Source organism: Bactrocera tryoni, chromosome 3, assembly GCF_016617805.1.
Source record: "Bactrocera tryoni isolate S06 chromosome 3, CSIRO_BtryS06_freeze2, whole genome shotgun sequence".
Classification (NCBI taxonomy): Eukaryota; Metazoa; Arthropoda; class Insecta; order Diptera; family Tephritidae; genus Bactrocera; species Bactrocera tryoni.
In genome coordinates this window covers 9,131,141-9,151,544 of record NC_052501.1, presented here as the reverse complement: position 1 = coordinate 9,151,544, position 20,404 = coordinate 9,131,141, and the positions used below count along the sequence as shown (strand labels likewise).

The 20,404-nt window shown below is 35.6% G+C and overlaps 1 protein-coding gene across 1 annotated transcript; it reads left to right on the top strand.

Annotated features, from left to right (window-relative positions):
• The first annotated feature begins 271 nt into the window (after window positions 1–271).
• On the top strand, window positions 272–12,489 carry LOC120770582 (protein transport protein Sec24A). Its single transcript, XM_040098162.1, has 15 exons — window positions 272–545; window positions 3,863–4,636; window positions 4,702–5,585; window positions 5,651–5,753; window positions 6,918–7,044; window positions 7,113–7,222; window positions 7,286–7,517; window positions 7,591–7,748; window positions 8,148–8,373; window positions 8,513–8,766; window positions 8,835–9,203; window positions 9,305–9,516; window positions 9,585–9,682; window positions 9,780–9,918; window positions 12,136–12,489. Exons 2-15 carry the CDS (start codon window positions 3,896–3,898, stop codon window positions 12,245–12,247), a joined length of 3,765 nt encoding a protein of 1,254 aa, XP_039954096.1. The 5' UTR covers window positions 272–545; window positions 3,863–3,895; the 3' UTR covers window positions 12,248–12,489.
• Window positions 12,490–20,404: the final 7,915 nt, after the last annotated feature.

Here is a 20,404-nt window from a genome sequence, read left to right as displayed (position 1 = left end):
CCAGTATAACTGCTACCGACTGGTAGATGTCGCTCAAAATCAATTTAAGGTGATCGGTATTTTTTGTCATTTTATCACAATTAAAAACATATAAAACAAATAATGTAAATTTTTAATAACTAATTAAATAAAAATTCTTATTTCATATAACCCTTGTACAAATAATTTGTTTATATTGCATATGTAATTTGTAAAGCAATGTGGCATCACCAAAGGCCACGTCAAATTTTGCTAAAAAATGTGTAGCCCAATTGTTTCTGCTGTTCGTATTGCATTATTTTTCGCTTTTGCTCGTCTTTGCAGTTCAATGAAAATTTGTCGGGCTAATTTTGTGGTGCCAATAAATTAAATTGGGGTTTAATTAACTCTATAAAACTAGATATATCTTTTAAACCGTGTGATTAAAAGCAAGATTTGCGTTAACAATTCCCTTGAAATAGTTATAATCAACGTGTGTGCGTGTTTGCTGAAATTTTTAGTTTCATTGCTATTGCCCCCAAAGTTGGTGATAAAAATTTCGCTGAACAAAAGCAGCAAAGAAAAGTGTAAGTGCCTCGAAAAATATGCAAAAGTATCATCGACTTATTATATGGTCAATAATTAGATATACTTTTAACATTAGTTAAATGTGCACGCTTTCTTAGTTTCGGAGATAATTTCAGATGTGCTGTGAAAATTCAATTGAAGAGTGTATTGAAGTGCACGTAATAATACAGATGTAGTCAATAATTACATATCGCAATTTAATACAACGCCCAAATGTACCCATGATGATTGGACATAGCGAACATTGACCCAAGTAACAAAGATTAAATTGACGTATCACATCGTCCTTTTTAAAAATCATATCGAAATTTCGGTATATAAACGCTTTCACATATACAAATTATTCTTATTGGAATGAAAATCTAACACTGGCGTTGCTCTCGTCCCTTCGATTTTGTGTGAACGTCTCTTCCACTCAGCTGGTTGCTGTAGTCGTCAGTAGTGGGCCATTTAATACGTACACGCGAAGAAAGGCGAAAACTTGCCTAAATTCATAGCTTTCTTTTGACTAGGTTTCGTGCTTTTCGCGTTAGTGATTTTGCATTTTTGCTTCTACATATTCGCCATTCGTCGCCACTGTGGGGTTAGTAAATCAACAATGGAGATGTGCAAGTTAACAGCAAACGTGCGCTAGATAGGATAGTAAAGTACACGCGGAAAGCAGCTGTCAAAACGTGCAATACGTCATTTAACCAATCGTTGCAACAGCTTCTCTGGAAGTATAGATAAGAGATTTCCCGAAATACGTCACAACTATGCTGTCGTCACTTCAGTAAAATACTCTCAACCGGTTGTGTATACCTACCTTTACGATAAATTGGCACACGCATAATTTCTGCTTCTCATAATGTCTTAACTGATTGCGTAGGTATAGGTAGACACGTTCTTATCAAATTCAATATCATTTTGGTTTATCTTGATCAACATTTTTTAGTGAAATTTTTATTGTATGTACATTCGACGTGCCATAAATATTTCTCCGATGCAAAATAAACATAAAAAATTTAAATTTGTTCCTTACACGTACAACTTACCGGATATTATCTTTCGAAAAAAAAACTTAACTTTACGTGACGAAATATGTGTTTTACAATTTAACGGTTTTGGATTCCGGAAATAAAGTTTAACTTGTCTACATTTAATGAAATTGAAGGTATCGTAGCAAAAACAACAACAACAACAAAGAGAAATCGTCTGGCACATTTCTAATTGAAGGTCCAACGTTCAAAACTCGGTTAAACTTGCAAATGTGTGTATTACCAGTTGTCATGCGAATTAAAAGCTTTTATTTACAGATTTACGGACATATTTAATTATATGTAACTACTATGTGTAATACTGTGTATTGGCAGACGTATGTACATATATATTCTTACAACTGTATAAAAGTAAACAATTGCGTCGGTGGTCGCAATAGTGGAGGCATTTGTGCGTGACATGTCAACATTAAATTGGGGCGGCGGACCCTACTGATAGCCCAAATTATAGAGTTAAAGTGTACATAGAACCATCTATAACATATTTACATGCCCGGACGATTTTTTTAATGACTAAAACGTTTTCATTGTAATGCATTTCGAAAATTTTTTCAAGCTACTGGCTCAAAGCAAATCCATAATTTTTCGAAATCAGCAGCGTTCCTAAAATAAAGAATATTTTCACTTAGAAATTAATTAATTTTACGAATAATTTTCCCATAAAGTTTCTAACAACTTCTCAATCGTTTAATTGATTCATATTGCGTGTAATTAAAAATGCAGGAAGGGATGTTTTGTGCATCGGAATGCAATACTTTGTATAAAGGAACAATTAAACGCTTTTGTTGAATTTTGCTTACTAATTCATGCAATATGAATATTTATGAATGTACATACGTTTATGTGTGTGGCTATTTGCTTTTCAACGATTTTCTTAATATTTAATTCCTTCATATTCATGTACGTTGATACATATATTAAAAACGAAACATACCTACATCCACCAACATATACAGACAAATTTGTCGATTTGTATTTACGGCGAAAACAACAAATCTTATAGTAAAATTTTTGGCTTAGATAATGGAAACAATGATGATTCGAAAATTATGTATGCATAACATATAAGCACTGCGGAAAGTATATTTTTATACCAGCTATTGCTGGGTTAAGGTCAAGGTTAAGACTCACTTTTTAATACGTAATCGTTTTTGACGACATGCTTTTTATAATTTATTTAATAATTGTTTTTCTACCTAACAGATAGCTTATATTTTATATTATTTTTTCATGTTTCATTTCCACTTATTCTTCGTGACTAAAATATGAATTACAATGTATAATGATTTGTTTAAGATAATGGGAAATTAAAATATGATATGTTATCTTGGTATTGCATTTTATGTAATAGACATAAAATATGAAAAAGTTGGAAGCGAATTACAATTAAAAGTGTACTTATTTGTATCTTTTAGAACAAATATCATAAAATTGGGTTGAATATTAAGTTTTAAACAGTATTAACCTTGTCCTAAAATCCAAAATTATACGTTCATTCTATTCATTTTAAGTATATGTTAAAAATATGAAATTGTGCTGCTCGAAAAATATAAAAAATTTTCGCGACAAATGTTTATCTGAATATTGATTGGCCAGTTTTTATGGCAGTTATATTTATCCAATCTGAACTATTTTTCGGACAAATTTTTATTAAATATAATAAATGATTTTGAAGAATGCTGTCGAGTTTTCAGTACTTGGTCGGATAAAAATCTGGTTTCTTCTGGTAACGTTGATCCCACTGCCATGTCAACGGGAAATTAGTCTTTTACTTACTATTTGCATTCAATACATTTATCCCTTTTTTTGCTAAATTAAATTTTTTTATCATAATCATAATGCTAAAACATTGCTTTTTAAGTATTTTTGTCACTATGTAAATTGTTATAACAAAAACAAACCTTTATCAGTTTTTTAGAAATAATTCATATATCACTTTACTGGACCTTTTACTTAAACTTCCGCAAGGCCAATTAAAACATAGATAACCTTTACGTCTGCTTCTCGTGCAATTAAAGTTGGCATTTACTGTTTTTCGTACACTAAGATAAGAGTTGCGTTCGTATATATTGTATTCAATTGTCTTTGATAACACTTTAAGTGTTTGAAAATTACTTAAAAATTTGTGCTGACAAACGCTGAGTTGTGATATCTAAGAAACCGGCCGTGAAAATTGGCGCGTGCTAATGGTTGATGCTGCTTGACTGTCGAGCTCAGCGTTATAGTAAAAATTTTTATATTATATTTCCTAATTACAACTTTTGGTCTCTCATCAACAGGTGTTTTCATTTCTATGAATTAAGCAAAGCTACATGAAAATGTCTGGCTATGCGAATACTAATTACGGTCCTCCGCCCATGGGGCAAACAAATTTGGTGAATGGCTTACCAGCCACACAACAGCAGCAGCAAACAGCCCAAGGAGTTGCCGGCGCACCACCTACGCCATTATCTGCAAATCATCAACAGCAAATTCAGCAGCAACAACAACAAATACTTCAACAGAAACAACCACAACAACAGCAATTATTGTCGCAGCCGGTTCCAACATTGCAAAGTAATATGAGTAAATTTTTGCCACCAACGTCAAATTCAGCGTCATCAGCAGCACTTAATGGACCAACGAGACCACCATCAGCAACAGCGCAAGCAGCAGCTAGTAATTTGCCGCCACATATGCGACCGCCTGGCATGAATGGCCCACAGGGAGCTATGCCCTTGACCAATGGTGGAGGCGGTAGCGGTGATTTGAGTACGAACTCGTCGCGCACAGCATCACCTTCACTGGCGCAGCAAGCACAGTTTGGCGGCTATAACGCCAAACCGCCACTCAGTCATGCGCCTAGTGGCAATGTGACTGCAAGTAATCCACAATACTCGTCAGCAAGCGCTACAGCTTTGTCGGGCAGTATGCAAAACTTAAGTATTAATCGCACCAATGGCGCAGCGCCGGCGAACATGCCACCTCCAACGAATATGCAGCAACAACGGCAACCGTCGTTACCGCCAAATCAGACGCAGCAGCAGCAAACGCCGTTCCCAAGCAATTACCAGGTGCGCAGAAATTATTTACTTACTTTATTCATATTTTATAAATATTATTCTAAATATTTATATAGGCCAATTTCCGTACGAATGCCATGAATGCACCCACACCTTTGTCAGCGCAGCCACCAACTTCGCAACCTAACGTTCCGCCACCGCACTCGACTGCCCCTTATGCTGGCGGCAAACCCTTGCAGCCGCCAACACCATACACGAATACATCGTTCAGCCAAACAACACCAACGCAAACTTTGAACTCTACAGCGGGTGCACAGCCACAGCCACCAACGTCGCAACTACCAGCCAGCAGTGCGGCTATGTTCGGAACATCGCGTTCGCAGCCTATTTTGGCAAATGCGCCACCAAGTGCACATCCACAGCCGCCACAGGCAGCGACTCTTACGAATGCCAATTACGCGCCAAGCACTGCAATTGGTGGCATGCAGTCACCACTACCGCCCACAAGTGCTGCCGCAACAGCGCTGCAACAAAATCAGTTGAATAACAATACCCAACAACAAACGTCGACTTTACGAAAACCGATGTATCCCTCTGGACCGCCACCAACGCTAGCGACTACACCGCAACAGCAGCCACAACAGCCCTATGCGCCAGTGTATCAGCCACAGCCGGGTCTATTCAATGGACAGCCTAGCACTGCACCATTACAATATCAATCACAGCCTTATATGCAGCAACCGCAGCCAGTGCATCAGCAGCAATTCCCTCAGCCCCAACAACAGCCCCATCAGCAGCAGCAACAACAAAACTTTCCTATACCAAGCGGTGGCGCATATAATCAGCAAATGAGTGTCACACAGGCGGGTTTCAGTCGGCTATGGGGTCAAGATACAATTGATTTAACGCAAAATCGTCATATTTTGTCGCCTGCCACTGTAACACCTCCCCGCATTGTACTCAACAATCAATTCCACGAATCGATTAATTGCAATCCAAAGTAAGTTCGTTACATGGTAAAGTGGTAATAAAGAAAATTGTTAATTTATTTTATTTTTCACACAGCATAATGCGTAGTACTATTGCCAAAATACCAGAAAGCAATGCCTTGCTACAGAAGTCTCGTTTGCCATTGGGCATTTTGATACATCCATTCCGTGATATTAATGTAAGTAAATGGAAAATAATTTAATGCTTGCCTTGTTCGAGTTTAAGTAACGGTATTTTGTAAAACTACTAAAATTGCCTTAAAATAGAATTACCGATCTCTAAAAATAAATTAAATCAGTTAATAAACCCTATAATAATGGAGTAACAGTAAATTTATCATAGTTGTATCGAAATAGTCTGGTATAGAATAGAGCTAGCACCAATATTATGAAATTATATTGAAAAATGTTAAATTAGGTTGCACCGACGCTATTGCACCCTTTAAAAGTAGATTTCTTAAAGCATAATAGTGTATGAAAAGATTTTTATCTACATTTTGATAGGCCAGTTATATGCTAGAATGGCCTGATCTGTACAATATGTTCGGAGATTGTAGGATTAACTTGCACTATAATCTATGCTGAATTTCGTGAAGATATCTTGTCAAATAAAAAAGTTTTCCATACAAGCACTAGATTTTGATCGATCAGTTCGTATGGGAACTATAAGCAAAAGTTGCCCGATTCTAACAATATCTGTTTGGATTGTAGCCTTGCCTTGGACAATAATATGTGCCAAATTTTGTGAAGATATCTTGTCAAATAAAAAACTTTTCCATACTAGGACTAGATTTCGATCTATCAGTTTGTATGGCAACTATAAGCTATAGTAGTTCGATCCGACCCATTTCTTCGGAGATTGTCATAGACAATGTTCCATGCCAAATCTCGTGAAGATATATTGTCTAACAAAAAGTTATCCATACAAGAACTTCATTTTCATTGTTCAGTATATACACACAAGTGAAAACTACTCAGCTCATCACGGTGATAATTTATATAGTACTATATGTAAATATTTTATAGGGCTTCCGACGTTAGTTGTTGTTGTTGTAGCGGCAGAATTCTGCCGAGTTGACAGTCCTTGGCCGGATGGCATTACTGTCGGGGGAACGTCCTACTGTCGTGGCCAATTTCTGACGTTTCTTCTGGGTGTTACACACGTCGTATCAAACTTATTATACCCTGTTCAGAGTATAAAAATAATAATAGTTAATTTAGAACTCTACTTTCCCCTTCATGCTATTTTAATTTGTTAATATTTTTTAATTTTTTTATCTCTAGTTATGAAATTCAAATTCGCTACTTAGCGCTTTATAAACAACATGTATTTTCATTTGCAGAGTTTACCAGTAATTCAGTGTCCCAACATTGTGCGCTGTCGTTTGTGTCGCACGTACATAAATCCCTTTGTATATTTCGTCGACAGTAAAATGTGGAAATGTAATCTTTGCTATCGGGTCAATGAATGTAAGTGCCCATTATTCACGAATGCCGTTATTCAAAGTTAATTATTGCATTATTTAACATCATTTTAGTGCCCGAAGATTTTCAATATGATCCAGCAACGAAAACATATGGTGATGTAATGCGTCGTCCGGAAGTGCGTTCGAGCACTATTGAATTTATTGCGCCTTCTGAGTATATGGTGAGCAATAATTGCTTCAAATTATATGCCTTCTTCAATCTTATTATTGAACTAAACTTTTAGTTACGCCCACCGCAACCCGCCATCTATTTGTTCCTGTTCGATGTTTCCATTATTGCCCAACAAAGCGGTTATCTGGAGAATATTTGCGCCACACTGAGTAAGCATTTGGACGATATGCCGGGTGATGCACGCACACAAATCGGCTTTATTGCATACAACAGTCACGTGCATTTCTACAGCATGGCCGAGGGCTATAATCAGCCACACGAACTGACGTTGCTCGATATAGATGGTTAGTAATTGTTTTTTTTTCTTTTATTTTGGTGTTAAAATTTTAATTCATAAATATATATTTTTAATTAAAGATCCGTTTCTGCCGCGACCTGACAATCTGTTGGTCAATTTGAAGGAGTGCAAGGAATTAGTAAAAGATTTACTAACACAACTGCCTAAGCGTTTTGCCGACACACACGATCCGGGTTCAGCACTCGGCTCTGCTCTGCAGGTTGCTTATAAGCTGATGGTGAGTCGTTTAGGTTGATAATACAGTGCGGCAACTGTTCTTGATAGTTAGCTAAACAAATGAGATATAAAGAAGCTTTATTGTTTTTTTTTTCTTTTTAATTTTTTTTACTAAAATGCAGAGTTTTTGAAAAAGTTGAATTTTGGGTTTCAGAGTTTTCAAATTTTACAGAAAAATATATTTTGGAAATTTTTAATATGGAACCTTGAAGACAATCCATTTATAACATGATTTTCGTTTCACTCCATTTTTCAACAAAAAACTTGAACCTCTATTAAAAAACATATTCAGAGTTTTGAATATTAAATTTGTTTGGTATGTTCCTAGAGCCAACCCGCTCAATACATTGTATGTTTATTATTCATTATGTTAAATTTTGTATTTTCTTACCTTTAATAGCAAGCATCGGGCGGTCGTGTGACTGTTTTCCAAACGTGCCTTCCTAATAAAGGACCCGGTTCGCTGGAACCGCGGGAAGATCCCAATAATCGATCCGCCAAGGATGTGGCTCATCTAAATCCAGCAACAGATTTCTATAAGCGCTTTGCCTTGGAATGTTCGGGCTACCAAATTGCAGTGGATTTGTTTTTACTGAATCAACAGTATAGTGATATGGCAACGATATGTAAGTAATGATTTCGATTAACTAGTTGGATTTTATTTTCTTGCATTTTACAAATTTAAATTGTAATAAGACAATTATTGCTAACAAAATATAAAAAAACCGTTTATGAAGCAATCAATTCTTTCATCCACCTTTTCAGCGGGCATCAGCAAATATAGTGGCGGCTGCGTACATCACTTCCCGCTCTATCAGAAAACGAAGCCGCAAATTGTGGACTCAGTGAGGCAATGCTTCAAACGCTATCTGGTGCGCAAGATAGGCTTTGAAGCAGTGATGCGTATACGCTGTACGCGTGGCCTACAGGTGCACACATTCCATGGCAATTTCTTCGTACGTTCAACCGATTTACTTTCATTGCCGAATGTCAATCCAGATGCCGGCTATGGCATGCAGGTTAGTTACCTTTAACTTACCTACATACTTTACATATTTTTGAGTTTATTTGTATGTTACACGTTCAGATTTCGTACGAGGAGTCGTTGAGTGAAGCGAAAACGGTCTGCTTCCAAGCAGCGCTGCTGTACACGAACAGTGAGGGTGAACGTCGCATACGTGTCCATACAATGTGCTTACCCGTAACCGGCTCACTGCCCGAAGTTATGCATGCCGCCGATACGGAAGCCATAATTGGTTTGCTTTCGAAAATGGCAGTTGATCGGTCGCTGACGTCGAATGTTGCCGATGCGCGCGAGGCATTCATCAACGCAACTGTAGATATATTTAATGCATTTAAAATTGCACAAAATCTACCCTCCGGCCAGAGTGGTCAATTGATTGCGCCGCGCAGTTTGGCACTGATGCCATTATATATATCGGCGTTACTCAAGCACGTAAGTGACACGTTAATTGAAGCGCAAGTCTGAATGTAAAGAATGTTTTGTTTATACAAGTTGCTTTTGCTTTTCGCTTCCTTATTTTTATATTTGCACAGCCGGCTTTCCGCGTCGGCACCAGCACTCGTCTAGATGATCGCGTATATGCGATGGATTGCATGAAAACTTTGCCATTGGATCAGTTGATGAAATTCATTTATCCAGAATTTTATTTAATCGACGCACTGTTCTATCCGAATGCGAATGCTTTAGAAGATGACGAGGAGGAAGATTTACCGGAATTGCCGCGTTTGCAGCTATCGGCTGAATTGTAAGTGCACACAAACACACCGACATTATAAACCGCATTACTATATATTTTTGTTTACATTTTCACAGCTTGGATTCGCGTTCAATATTTTTGTTGGATTGCGGTAATCTAATTATCATCTATGTTGGCCTTAACGTGCCCGTCAATGTGCTGGAAGGTGTATTTGGTATGTTTTGCGTTTACTTATATCTGATTTCTTATCAATTCTCATTTTATTGTGTTTACTTGTGTGATTAACTTTGATTCTTAATTATATTTAATAGGTGTTAAAGCTACCGCAGAATTGCCCGACTATTTGTATGGCTTGCCGAATGTGACTAGTCCGGCCAACGATATATTAAAACGATTTATATTGCGTCTGAATGATGACAAACCGTATCCGCCAATGGTACAGATTATAAGGTAAGCTGCTTATTTTTTGTGAAATTAAAGGCTATGCAAAATTTGTTGCTGTAAATAGAAGGTTAACAGCAATACATATAATTAGTTATTATAATAATTTTAACATCATTTGCAAACAATTTTGTTGAATACATACAGTTGGGTTGAATATTATAATTTATAACGACAAATATAACTTTTTACGTCCTCGTTTGGTATCAAAACATGGGGCCAATGCAACTCAATCTATAGTACGATACGAAGTGACTAAATAAGTGCAATTATGCCTTATCTGATCAAATTTGACTCGAAGTTAACTAACGCCGAAATTCGCGCTTTTTTAAGGTTTTCCTTCGTTAAAGGCAAATTCGCTAGAGGGGTATATTATGAAGTAGCCGTTTATCGATTATCGAACGAAACGGCGCATATTCGAACTAAATCCGATCACTGTACCACTTTTTATAAAGCCTTGAATAAAGAGCATAACAGCGAAATTTGACGAGCTCTGTAGCGCTTTATACATAGCCGCGAAATTCAAAAGACAAAAAGACGGAAGCAGATATTTTCCAACCTAATATAATCGTGGCTAAAGAATCATTAAAAATGTAGCAGAACTGTTTTGAAATTTTTATTTTATCGCGAACACGTGAATTTGAGTGGCACAAAGCTTTCAGTGAATGTAGCAAAGTCATTGAAAACTTGCCTTATATCGACTCAACATATTTTGATTAATGTTTTGGTATGAAGCATGTCAATAGTATACTCGTAGCAAAGCACTTGAAACCTTTGCAAAAACGACTTCGAGTGGAGGTAGCAAAAAACAATCTTTACAACGTTCCCCTATATTTATCGAGATCATCAATACTGGTGACGAGACGTTGGTTTATGAATCGTTGAATCTGTCGAACAATCTAGCGAAGGGTGATGCTTACCGTTTTCTTTTATTTCGCTTCGTTCCACAGAATCGCATTCTAGCATGATCGTCACTGACTTTTTGGCTAGACACGAAAAGAGAGTTTTCGCTTAGCCACTGTATTCGCCAGATTTCGCTCCCTGTAACTTTTTTATGTTTTTGAAACTGAATAATCCATTTCAAGAAATATGCTATCAGCCCATTGAAGTCATTAAAAGTCATTCGGGTCAAATTTGATCAAATGGTATTCTGCTTACTTATGAGCAGTGTAGTCCAGTTTTCCGAACTGGGATATTTATTCGGCCCAAGACTGTCGACTAGGCTGTCAAAATAGCAATAGCCACCTGAAAGCAATCCCCTTGGCACCAATACACTTGTGCGATAAACTTTACAAAGATTCAATGCAGTATGCGACGGTGCATTTTCATGGTGCTAAAATCTAGAGTTAACCGCCCATAATTAAGTCATCTTTTTATGATTAGCTTCGTGCAAAGGGCGCATAACACTCAAATAGTATTCCTTGTTGACAGTTTGGTCGGTCGGAAAGAATTCAGAGTGCACCACACCTCGAAAATCGAAAAAAACTGTCAATATAACCTTGATTTTTGACCTGTTTTGACATGGTTTTAGCCATGTCCGTCAGTCCGACTGTTCTTCTGTCTGTAAATACGTGAACTAGTCTCTCAGTTTTTGAGATATCGATTTCTTTTTTTGAGATTTCTCACCAAGAAGTCGCTAATTTGTCGGAACGGCCGCTATCGGACCACTATAGCATATAGCAATCATTTAAACCGAACAATCGGTATCAAGAGCTTGTATGGAAAATTGCTTCATTTGAAGAGTTATCTTCACGAAATTCGGCATGGGTTGTTGTATAAGACAATAATGCAATCTTCGAAGAATTTTTTTTCATATCGTATCACTATAGCATATAGCTGATATACAAACGCAACGATCTACATCAAGTTCTTTTATAAAAAACTTTTTTTATTTTACCCGATGTACCGATGATTGTGCAATATAGCATATAGCTGACATATAACTAACCCATCCGTATTTTTGTAGCCTTATATACTATTAAGTGCAACTGGGAAGGGTATAGCTTCTGTGCAGCCGAAATTACCATTTTTCTTCCGTTCCCATGACAGTCAGGTCTACGTAACCGCAACGGAACCGGATTTTTTATCCGGACTGTTAATACGACAAAATTCTGCCTCTATAACAACAAAAAATTTATTTTTATTCTTTTTAAATTAAAACATATTTTCCTACACATTTTCTATTATGTCATCAAAACTTAATTTGCTTTTTTCTTATCATTCCAGGGATACAAGTACGGCCAAGCCACAGTTTATTGAGAAATTAGTCGATGATCGTAGTGAATCTAGTTTATCGTATTATGAATTTTTGCAACATATACGGACTCAGGTTAAATAGTATATTATAAGTGGAAATTAAACGCATTAATTGATTACCATATACATGCATACATAGATACAATAATTTAAAGAAATTAGCCACAAATGATGAAAGGAAGATAACAAATACAAAAAGCGATTTCTTATCTTACATGTAAAAGCGTAAGAGCGCATGAATGTAATCAATTACTTATAAATATAAATATATTATACATATAAACAAACAATAAATTCGCTAAACAATTAACTACTTACTACCTATTATGTGGTTGATTGATATACGAATAAGGAATTTACAGTTATAAGTACGCATATGATCCACAAGCAAATACGAAAATAAATAATTACAATTAACTTTAGATTATAAACGATAAAAGGGAAAACTAACAATATACCTAAATATACATATATATACATATATATAATATATCTTAAACAACTTAGAAAGCAAGAAATCGTACTAAAAATGTGTAGTCTATAAGCACGGAGAAGCGAAGAGTAAACGACGCCTTTGAATAGCGTAAACAGCAAACAGCAACAATTGAAATAAAAATATATTAGTTACAAACTTAAAACAACGCAGCGGAGTAGAACGCCTCGTAACTACAACGGGGTTTTTAATATACATACTTACAAACAAATATACAGAAATGCGATTTCAAAAAGCGTGTTCAAAACACAACCGGCATATCGCCAGAGCAAATTAGCTGAAAACGTGAACGAAATTCAACTTTGTTTGTTGCGTGCCTAAGTAGCGAAGTAGCGAAGAGATCAATAATAAACAGCTGTGGTACTATGCGAATACATATATTTGTAACACCTTATTTCCCGTTGCATTGTTCAAAGTTAAATAGATAATCTTTCCGATAAAGTTGTGTAGTGCGAGAGCGAGGGGAAGATGGCATAAGTCTCATTCATATTGATGAGCACTAACGCAGCATGTGGGGCGCATTTGACTGATGAAGGCAATATTATAGAAACAAACGAATGCATAATTTAGTAGACGAGATAACGATGTTAAAATATTGAGTAAAAAGTAAAAAGTGTGAAACATTCTAGCCAGCAGCTGCTGCAGTACGCGTATTTAGCAATGCAATTGTGTTATTGTCTGTACATAGGGAATTAATAAATAATAAAATAATAATAAATTATAAACATCTTAATGCCTAAGTAAGTTTCCAATTCCACATGCATTCTTCTTTTATTTTTATTATTTTTTGTTTGTTTTGTAATTTAAAATTTTAAAACTTTCGTGCTTCGTATTTGATATGAAAGCGTGTGTTTTAATTTTTATTTTCCTTGTTGTCACTTTTTTTTAATAACTTAAATAAATGCTTTGGTTTTATGCAAGGTGTGGTGACTACAACGAAAGCTTCATTGTTTTAATTTAATTTAAAAAAATATATATTAAATGTGTTTAATAATCGGAAAATAAAACATAATATTTAGAAACAAAATCACGTTTGTTGTGCGATTTGAAATTTATTTTAGAGCGCATATTTATTTTTTCTTTATATACATTTTTTTTGTTTGTTAAGAATTGTGAAAAGTAACGAAATTTGTTACGGGAATTGCGATAAATAAAGAATATATGGCATGGAAATGTGGTAGCTGATATAAGAAATTAGGTTAAGCAGGAAATTTATAAATGAATAGTTATTATTTAGTATGTTTTCTTAGTTGCTTATTGAAATTGGTTAGCATATAGGAGTATTGTATACAATGTACATATATACATAAATATCGTCACCTAAAATGCAAAACAACGTATCGTCAAAAAATCGATTGAGTTTTTTATTGCTTGCTATTCGCTACATCATATTACATATATTTAGCATTAAATTTCCAGCTTCCGCTGTCAGATATAAGCATTTTATAACCAAAACTCAAATTTTGTTCCAATATGAGCGGTTTAGGTGACGATATGTATATTAGGGTTATTTTCAAAGTTGATTTTTTTCAAACGCCAACTGAAGTTTCTGGTTTTGCGCTAAAGAATTGATCCAATGTAAAAAAGTTCTTTATTTTCAGTAAAATGTTGCTTAATTCATATTTCTTTTCCCATGTACACATGTAACAAGGACAATTTGTGTTTTGCATTAAGTAGCTTGACAATATGGTATTTTATTAAAAAAATCGCTCTACAAAAAAGTTATTATAAATTTTTTTTTTTTAAACACACCTTCAAAAGTTATATGCAGTTAAAATTATACATCCAGTGTTTTGAGCATACAGGTGATTTATACACTTTGTGTTGCTCATACGACATGGTGTACTATGTGAATAGATAATATTTGATGCATAACTTCAACTTTTTATAACTTTCAAAGGCATATTTTTAGATAAAATCACCCTTTATGTAGAGCGGAAATATCGTATATCATGCTTTAATTTTATTAGTTAAAATTTTACTGAAGAATATCAAAAAATCGCAAGTAAAATCTATGGGAAAAGTAAAATGATTTAGGCACGATTCAAATTGAAAATAAAGAGCTGGATGATGATGAACAATGCATAATTTTTTAAGACAAAAACTGCAAGTTAAAGAAGCGTTTGCAAAAAAAACAAAATAATTTGGGTAATAACAGACAGAACCAATATATAATTGCATGCATAGTATGCACTAACTATTATTTTCCTCCAACATCATTTTTTAAATTTGCTTAAAATATATTTTTTTTAGTTGTATCAGCCAAAATATTTATATTGTTTGTTAACGTTGCGAAGTGAAAATAATTATATTTATTTCTAAAATGTTATTCTAAAATGGAAAGTAATTTCTCTAATTTGTAATGTTAACAAAAAGCCGTTAAATATATACATACATATATGTATGCATATATTTTTTAAAATATTCTTGAGTGCTTTTCCAGTCGCCTATTTTATGCTTTGAACCAATGTGTCTCAAAGATTTTACATTTAAAAGTCTTTCCACATAATTTGTTTGGTTAGTTGCACAAGCATAAATAAATATTTTTATGATTTTAATTGTTTATTAATTAAGCAAAAAAACATACATGTGTTAGTAATTTTTGAATTATTCTTACATATACATACGTATTAGGGCTAAGTTCTTTCGGTTTTAGCGGTTCTATGCAATTATAAATATATACCTATATTTACATTATATACATACATACAAACCGATTTGTATATGTATAAAGAAATATGCTAAACAATAATGTAACTGTAACTATTGTGGATAAAAGCATAATTTTTAATAAATTTAATGCAGTAAGCTAAATTAAATTAAATAAGAAAACTGCAGAAGTTTGTGGTTTGTGTTTATTCTTTCTTAACTACGCTAGGAGAAGACCTTTGAGAATCATTTGCGCACTGAATTAAACATATTACCTTTAGATCCATGCTATCAGAAATGTCATGTGGAGACTAAGGCGGTCTTTTACGATTAGTTCGCAACCAGAAATTATAGTTCCATGCGAAGTGATGGTCAATTTTATTTAGCCCAATTGTTTCTCCCTAGTGCGTGCGAAATTAAAAAAAAAAAAACAGAAAACCAGAAAAAACGTTTATTTCGTTTGCACCAAAGAGAAATACCCTTCACGAGTTCAAAATTTCTTACAAGAACTTGATTCCGATCCATCAGTTTATAAGACAGCTATGTATATGCTATAGTGATCTGATTTGAACAATATTTTCGGAGATCGCATTACTGCAGACATACTGCTTTAGGTAATAATCGACGCCAAATTTCGTGAATATAACTCGATATGACCTAGCCAGCTTAGCCGCTGCCTCTTGATTGTCTGAACTATGTCAGTGTCGTCGTATATCTCGTACAGCTCATCGTTCCATCGAATGCGATATTCTTCGTTGCCAATGTGAAAATGACCATGTATCTTCCGCAGAACCTTTCTCTTGAAAACTCGTAATGCTTACTCATCATTTGCAACAATAATGATGAGTGACTTGTAGAATTTTGGTTTTGTTCGTCGAGAGAACTTTACATCTCCAGGCAATTGAGAAGTCCAAAGTTGTACCTCTTGGCAAGAGTTATTCTGCGTTGGATTTATAGGCTGACATCGTTGTTGCTGTAAATGCTGGTACCAAGATAGATGAAATTATCTACGACTTCGAAGTTATGACTGTCAACAGTGACTTAGGAGCATTCGTTCACTACCAGACCCATTTTCGTTATCCAGTCTGGAGAAAGCAGAACTAACGGCGCGGTTATTTAGGCCAATGATAAATATCTTCGATGTACGCCAGTAGCTTTACAAAAAGATTGTATCTTCTCTTTTCAAATCTGCATCTCAAATTATTTTCTCCAGGAATATATTGAAGAAGTCGCACGATAGGCAGTCGCCATGTCTTGAACCTCGGTGACGTTCTTCCCAATCCAGACGATGCTTTTAGTATTTCTCAACGTCAGTTTACACAGCCGTTTTAGTTTTGCGGGGATACCAAATTCAGACATCGCGGCATAAAGACAGCTCCTTTCCTTCGTGCTGTCAAAAGCAACTTTGAAATCGACGAAGAGGTGGTGTGTGTCGATCCTCTTTTCACGGGTCTTTTCAAAGATCTGGCGCATGGTCAATAACTGGTCAGTTGTTGATTTTCCAGGCCTAAAGCCACACTGTTACACAGTGGTTCAATCAGTTTGTCGATGGTAGGCTTTAATTTTTCACACAATTTGCCCGATAGATCCTTATATGTGATGTTGAGGAAGCTTATCCCACTGTAGCTGACGCACATTGTGGGATCTCTCTTTTTGTGGATTTCGTAAAGCACATTTAAATTCCAATGGTGGGGTATGCTTTCGTCCGACCATATTTTACAAAGAAGCTGATGCATGCTCCATATCAGTTCTTCGACGCCGTATTTGTATAGCTCGGCTGGCAATCCATCCGCCTCCGCCGCTTTGTTGTTCTTCGGACGGGTAATTGCTATTCGAACTGGTCGGCAATGGAACGTCCACTCCATCGTCATTGATTGGGGAATCGGGCTCACCATATCCACATTTTTGTGAAACGTTAACGTTCACTATTAACATTCCTATGAAATAAATAACCGTTACACGAAATATTTGACCAAACAGTTTTGGCTAAAAAGATCGTTTATAGAAAGAGAACCCATTTAATTCAAAGTATACTATTTTCTTAAAAAAATATTCAAATAAAGTTGAATAAAATTTTTTGTTACTACAAATGTATTTAGAACAAATTTACAAAGATCCTTAGCATAATATTAATTAACTATACAAAAATAAATAAGTTCGAATAATTAAAGCTAAAAACAGTTACACGTAAAATCGCCACCACAACTTCCGGTATTGTAGCCCCTGCTCTTACAATAGAGCATACAATTCAAGTGATTTCCTATTTCGTCACAATGCACGAAAATCGGCTTGGGGCGCCCTTGACTGCGGGTATCGTCTTCGAAAATGGTTTGATACCCTAAAAAATAACAAAAGATAATTAAATAAATAAATAATAAAAGGAAAAAATGGAAAAAATGCAGAAATTAAGTTCGCAGCCCAGAAATCATGTGTCCTTTGTTACGGAAGCTATTGAACCCACAGCCCATAGCAAAGTGAATGTGGGTTGTGGGCTTTACTTTGCTATGGGTTGTGGTTTCAAAAGTGCCGAAACAAAATCTTGCCACTCATTTTGAAAAAACTTGGATTTTATTGATCGCGTATTCAAATCTCCTGAAGGATTACCGAAAATATGTGTCTGGCGGTCAGAAAGATTTAAACTTATATCAAATCCAAAAACCAAACATATTTAATATTGCTATGGAAACAGGAATGATCCAAGGACTAGTCAAAATTTTGATTTTCAAATTGATTGATTTTTGATTTGGCTTTCTAAAAAATACGTTTTCTGAGAAAATACTTACATTATTATCCAAAATCGTATGCCTTCGATCATTACCTAACAAATATATTCAGTTTCGGAGAAATGTTCTGAAAACAACGATAAAATTTTGGGAGCCGTCGACACTAAATTAAAAAATTCTTATAAATATGCTCATAATTCTGTAACTATTTGCCGGAGAGAAAGACCAGGAGTGTCGACTCTGGAAAATTTCGGAGTAATTTTAATCATAAATACTCCAATAACCGATACATCCGAAAATATATAACGAACATCTGTTGGAATCTTGAAAAAAAATCCCTTATATCAGAGACACTATTGACGATTTGGGCTCTCGGCAAGTTCCTATGAGAATGTTTTACATTATTTGTAATTTTCATGCGAAGTTTCAAAGAGTGACTCACGAAAGTAACGAGTTTTTCAATAGGGTCACTACAAAAATAGACCGATAGGGACAGGACTTTAAGAGCGCTTCGTTCTATTTATGGTCGTCATAATCATCCTGTCAGATCAACCATTGAGCGTCTAGTGGAAAAATTCTAGTATAAAATGTTCACGTGCCAATGATATAAAGAAGTGCCGGTAGTGTCGAGAATGTTGCTGCTGCTAGCGCATCAATTGAAGAAGTCCCAAATCAGTAACGTCGTTCTCAAGCGTTGGACATCTCCGTAACGTCGCTGTGGCAAATTTTCCGAAAAGATCTTGGCCTACATCCTTACAAGATCAAATTGACGCATGAACTGAAGTCGCTTGACCAACCGGATTTTCTTCGAAAAATCATCTTCAACGATGAAGCTCATTTTTGCTGATTGGCTTCATCAATAAGCAAAATATGAGTTATTGTTTAGGAAGCAATCCACACTTACTCCATGAGTCACCATCGCATCAAGAAAAAATTACGGTTTGGTGCGGTTTATGAGCTGGCGGCGTCATTGGGTCGTACTTCTTCCGCGATGATCAAGACCGGCACGTTACTGAGAATGGAAATCGCTACCGCTCAATGATAACCGAATACTTTTGGTTCGAATTGGATGATATGGACTTGGACAATATGTGGTACCAACAAGACGGCGCCACAAGCCATACAGCGATTGTCACAATCAATTTATTGACCAAGTTTGATGAACGTCTCACGAAATGGCGCAGTCAATTGGCCGCCCGGTCGTGTGATTTGACGCGATAGACTATTTTCTGTGGGGCTACGTCAAGTCTATGGAATATGCCAACAATCCATCGACAATTGATGAACTTCGTACGAATATCGAACGTGAAGTTGCAGCTGTATCGGCCGATTTATGTTTGAAAACCATCGAACATTGGGTTCAGAGTCTGGATTTCTGCAAGCGTGCCCGTGGTGGCCATGTTCATTGATATCACGCTTTTGTTTTATTAAAAAAAAAATAACTTTTGTAGCACTCTTACTGAAAAACCCGTTAAAATCACACACCCAAATCTTTTGGTACTAGTCTATGTACTTATATATGTATATTATTATATACATATACTTATATGGTATTTGCATTTAAAAGTATACTTGTGTGTAAATAAATATGTATGTACCAAGCACCGGTGCAGCGTGACTGAGCATCGACATCAACATAACTGTTATAGCGATGATTGTAACGATAACTTGTGACAGCATTTTCCGGCCGAAGAGCAGCTTCCGCAAACGAGACTTTGTATTTATATTTATTTATGCAAATTTGCCGTCTTGTTGTGTAATTGCTTGTTATTGTCCGCCGTGGAGACTGTGATAAGCCGCGATTATGAGAATTGCTCAATCGTCTAATAATAAAAGGCAAGCGCAAGCAAAAATTCGCAATTTGTAACTGCAAGATTCGAAAGCTGGGGAGCAAACAACAATTAACAAGCGAGAATTGATAGTCCGATGGTCTTTAGACAGTACCGATCGCGTTGAAATTTCAGAAGAAACTGTTTTGAGGGGCTCAAAGCGATGCTATTTCTTACACCAACGCAATCGGCGATAACGATTGGCAGAGGTGAAGTCAACAGCAAAGAGGTGGTGACATGGCATGCTGTGTTCGAATTTGAATTTTAAATCTGTCACGTGTGATCTAGTTATTAAAAGTAACACCGACCTTTGCGTTGTGTTTATCATTTTGGAAAATTTTAAAATACCGATACGATTGCAGACGGACTTAAAGTCACAAGAAAAATCGTTCTTCTTTGATTCTCTGTGTTCCATACCCGAACCGGCCTTTTTGGTGAACGATCTGTAAGCAACAAATAAAATTGATATTTTCGTGTAGGCAGTAAGATTTTGTTTTAATATACATATGTATATATATAAATGATCAGGATGACGAAACGAGTTG

Coding starts and splice junctions, on each gene's coding strand:
- LOC120770582 (XM_040098162.1), top strand. CDS start 3,896: ATGAAAATGTCTGGCTATGCGAATACTAATTACGGTCCTCCGCCCATG. Junction 5,754..6,917: donor ATCCATTCCGTGATATTAAT/GTAAGTAAATGG, acceptor TTTCATTTGCAG/AGTTTACCAGTAATTCAGTG. Junction 8,767..8,834: donor ATGCCGGCTATGGCATGCAG/GTTAGTTACCTT, acceptor TTACACGTTCAG/ATTTCGTACGAGGAGTCGTT.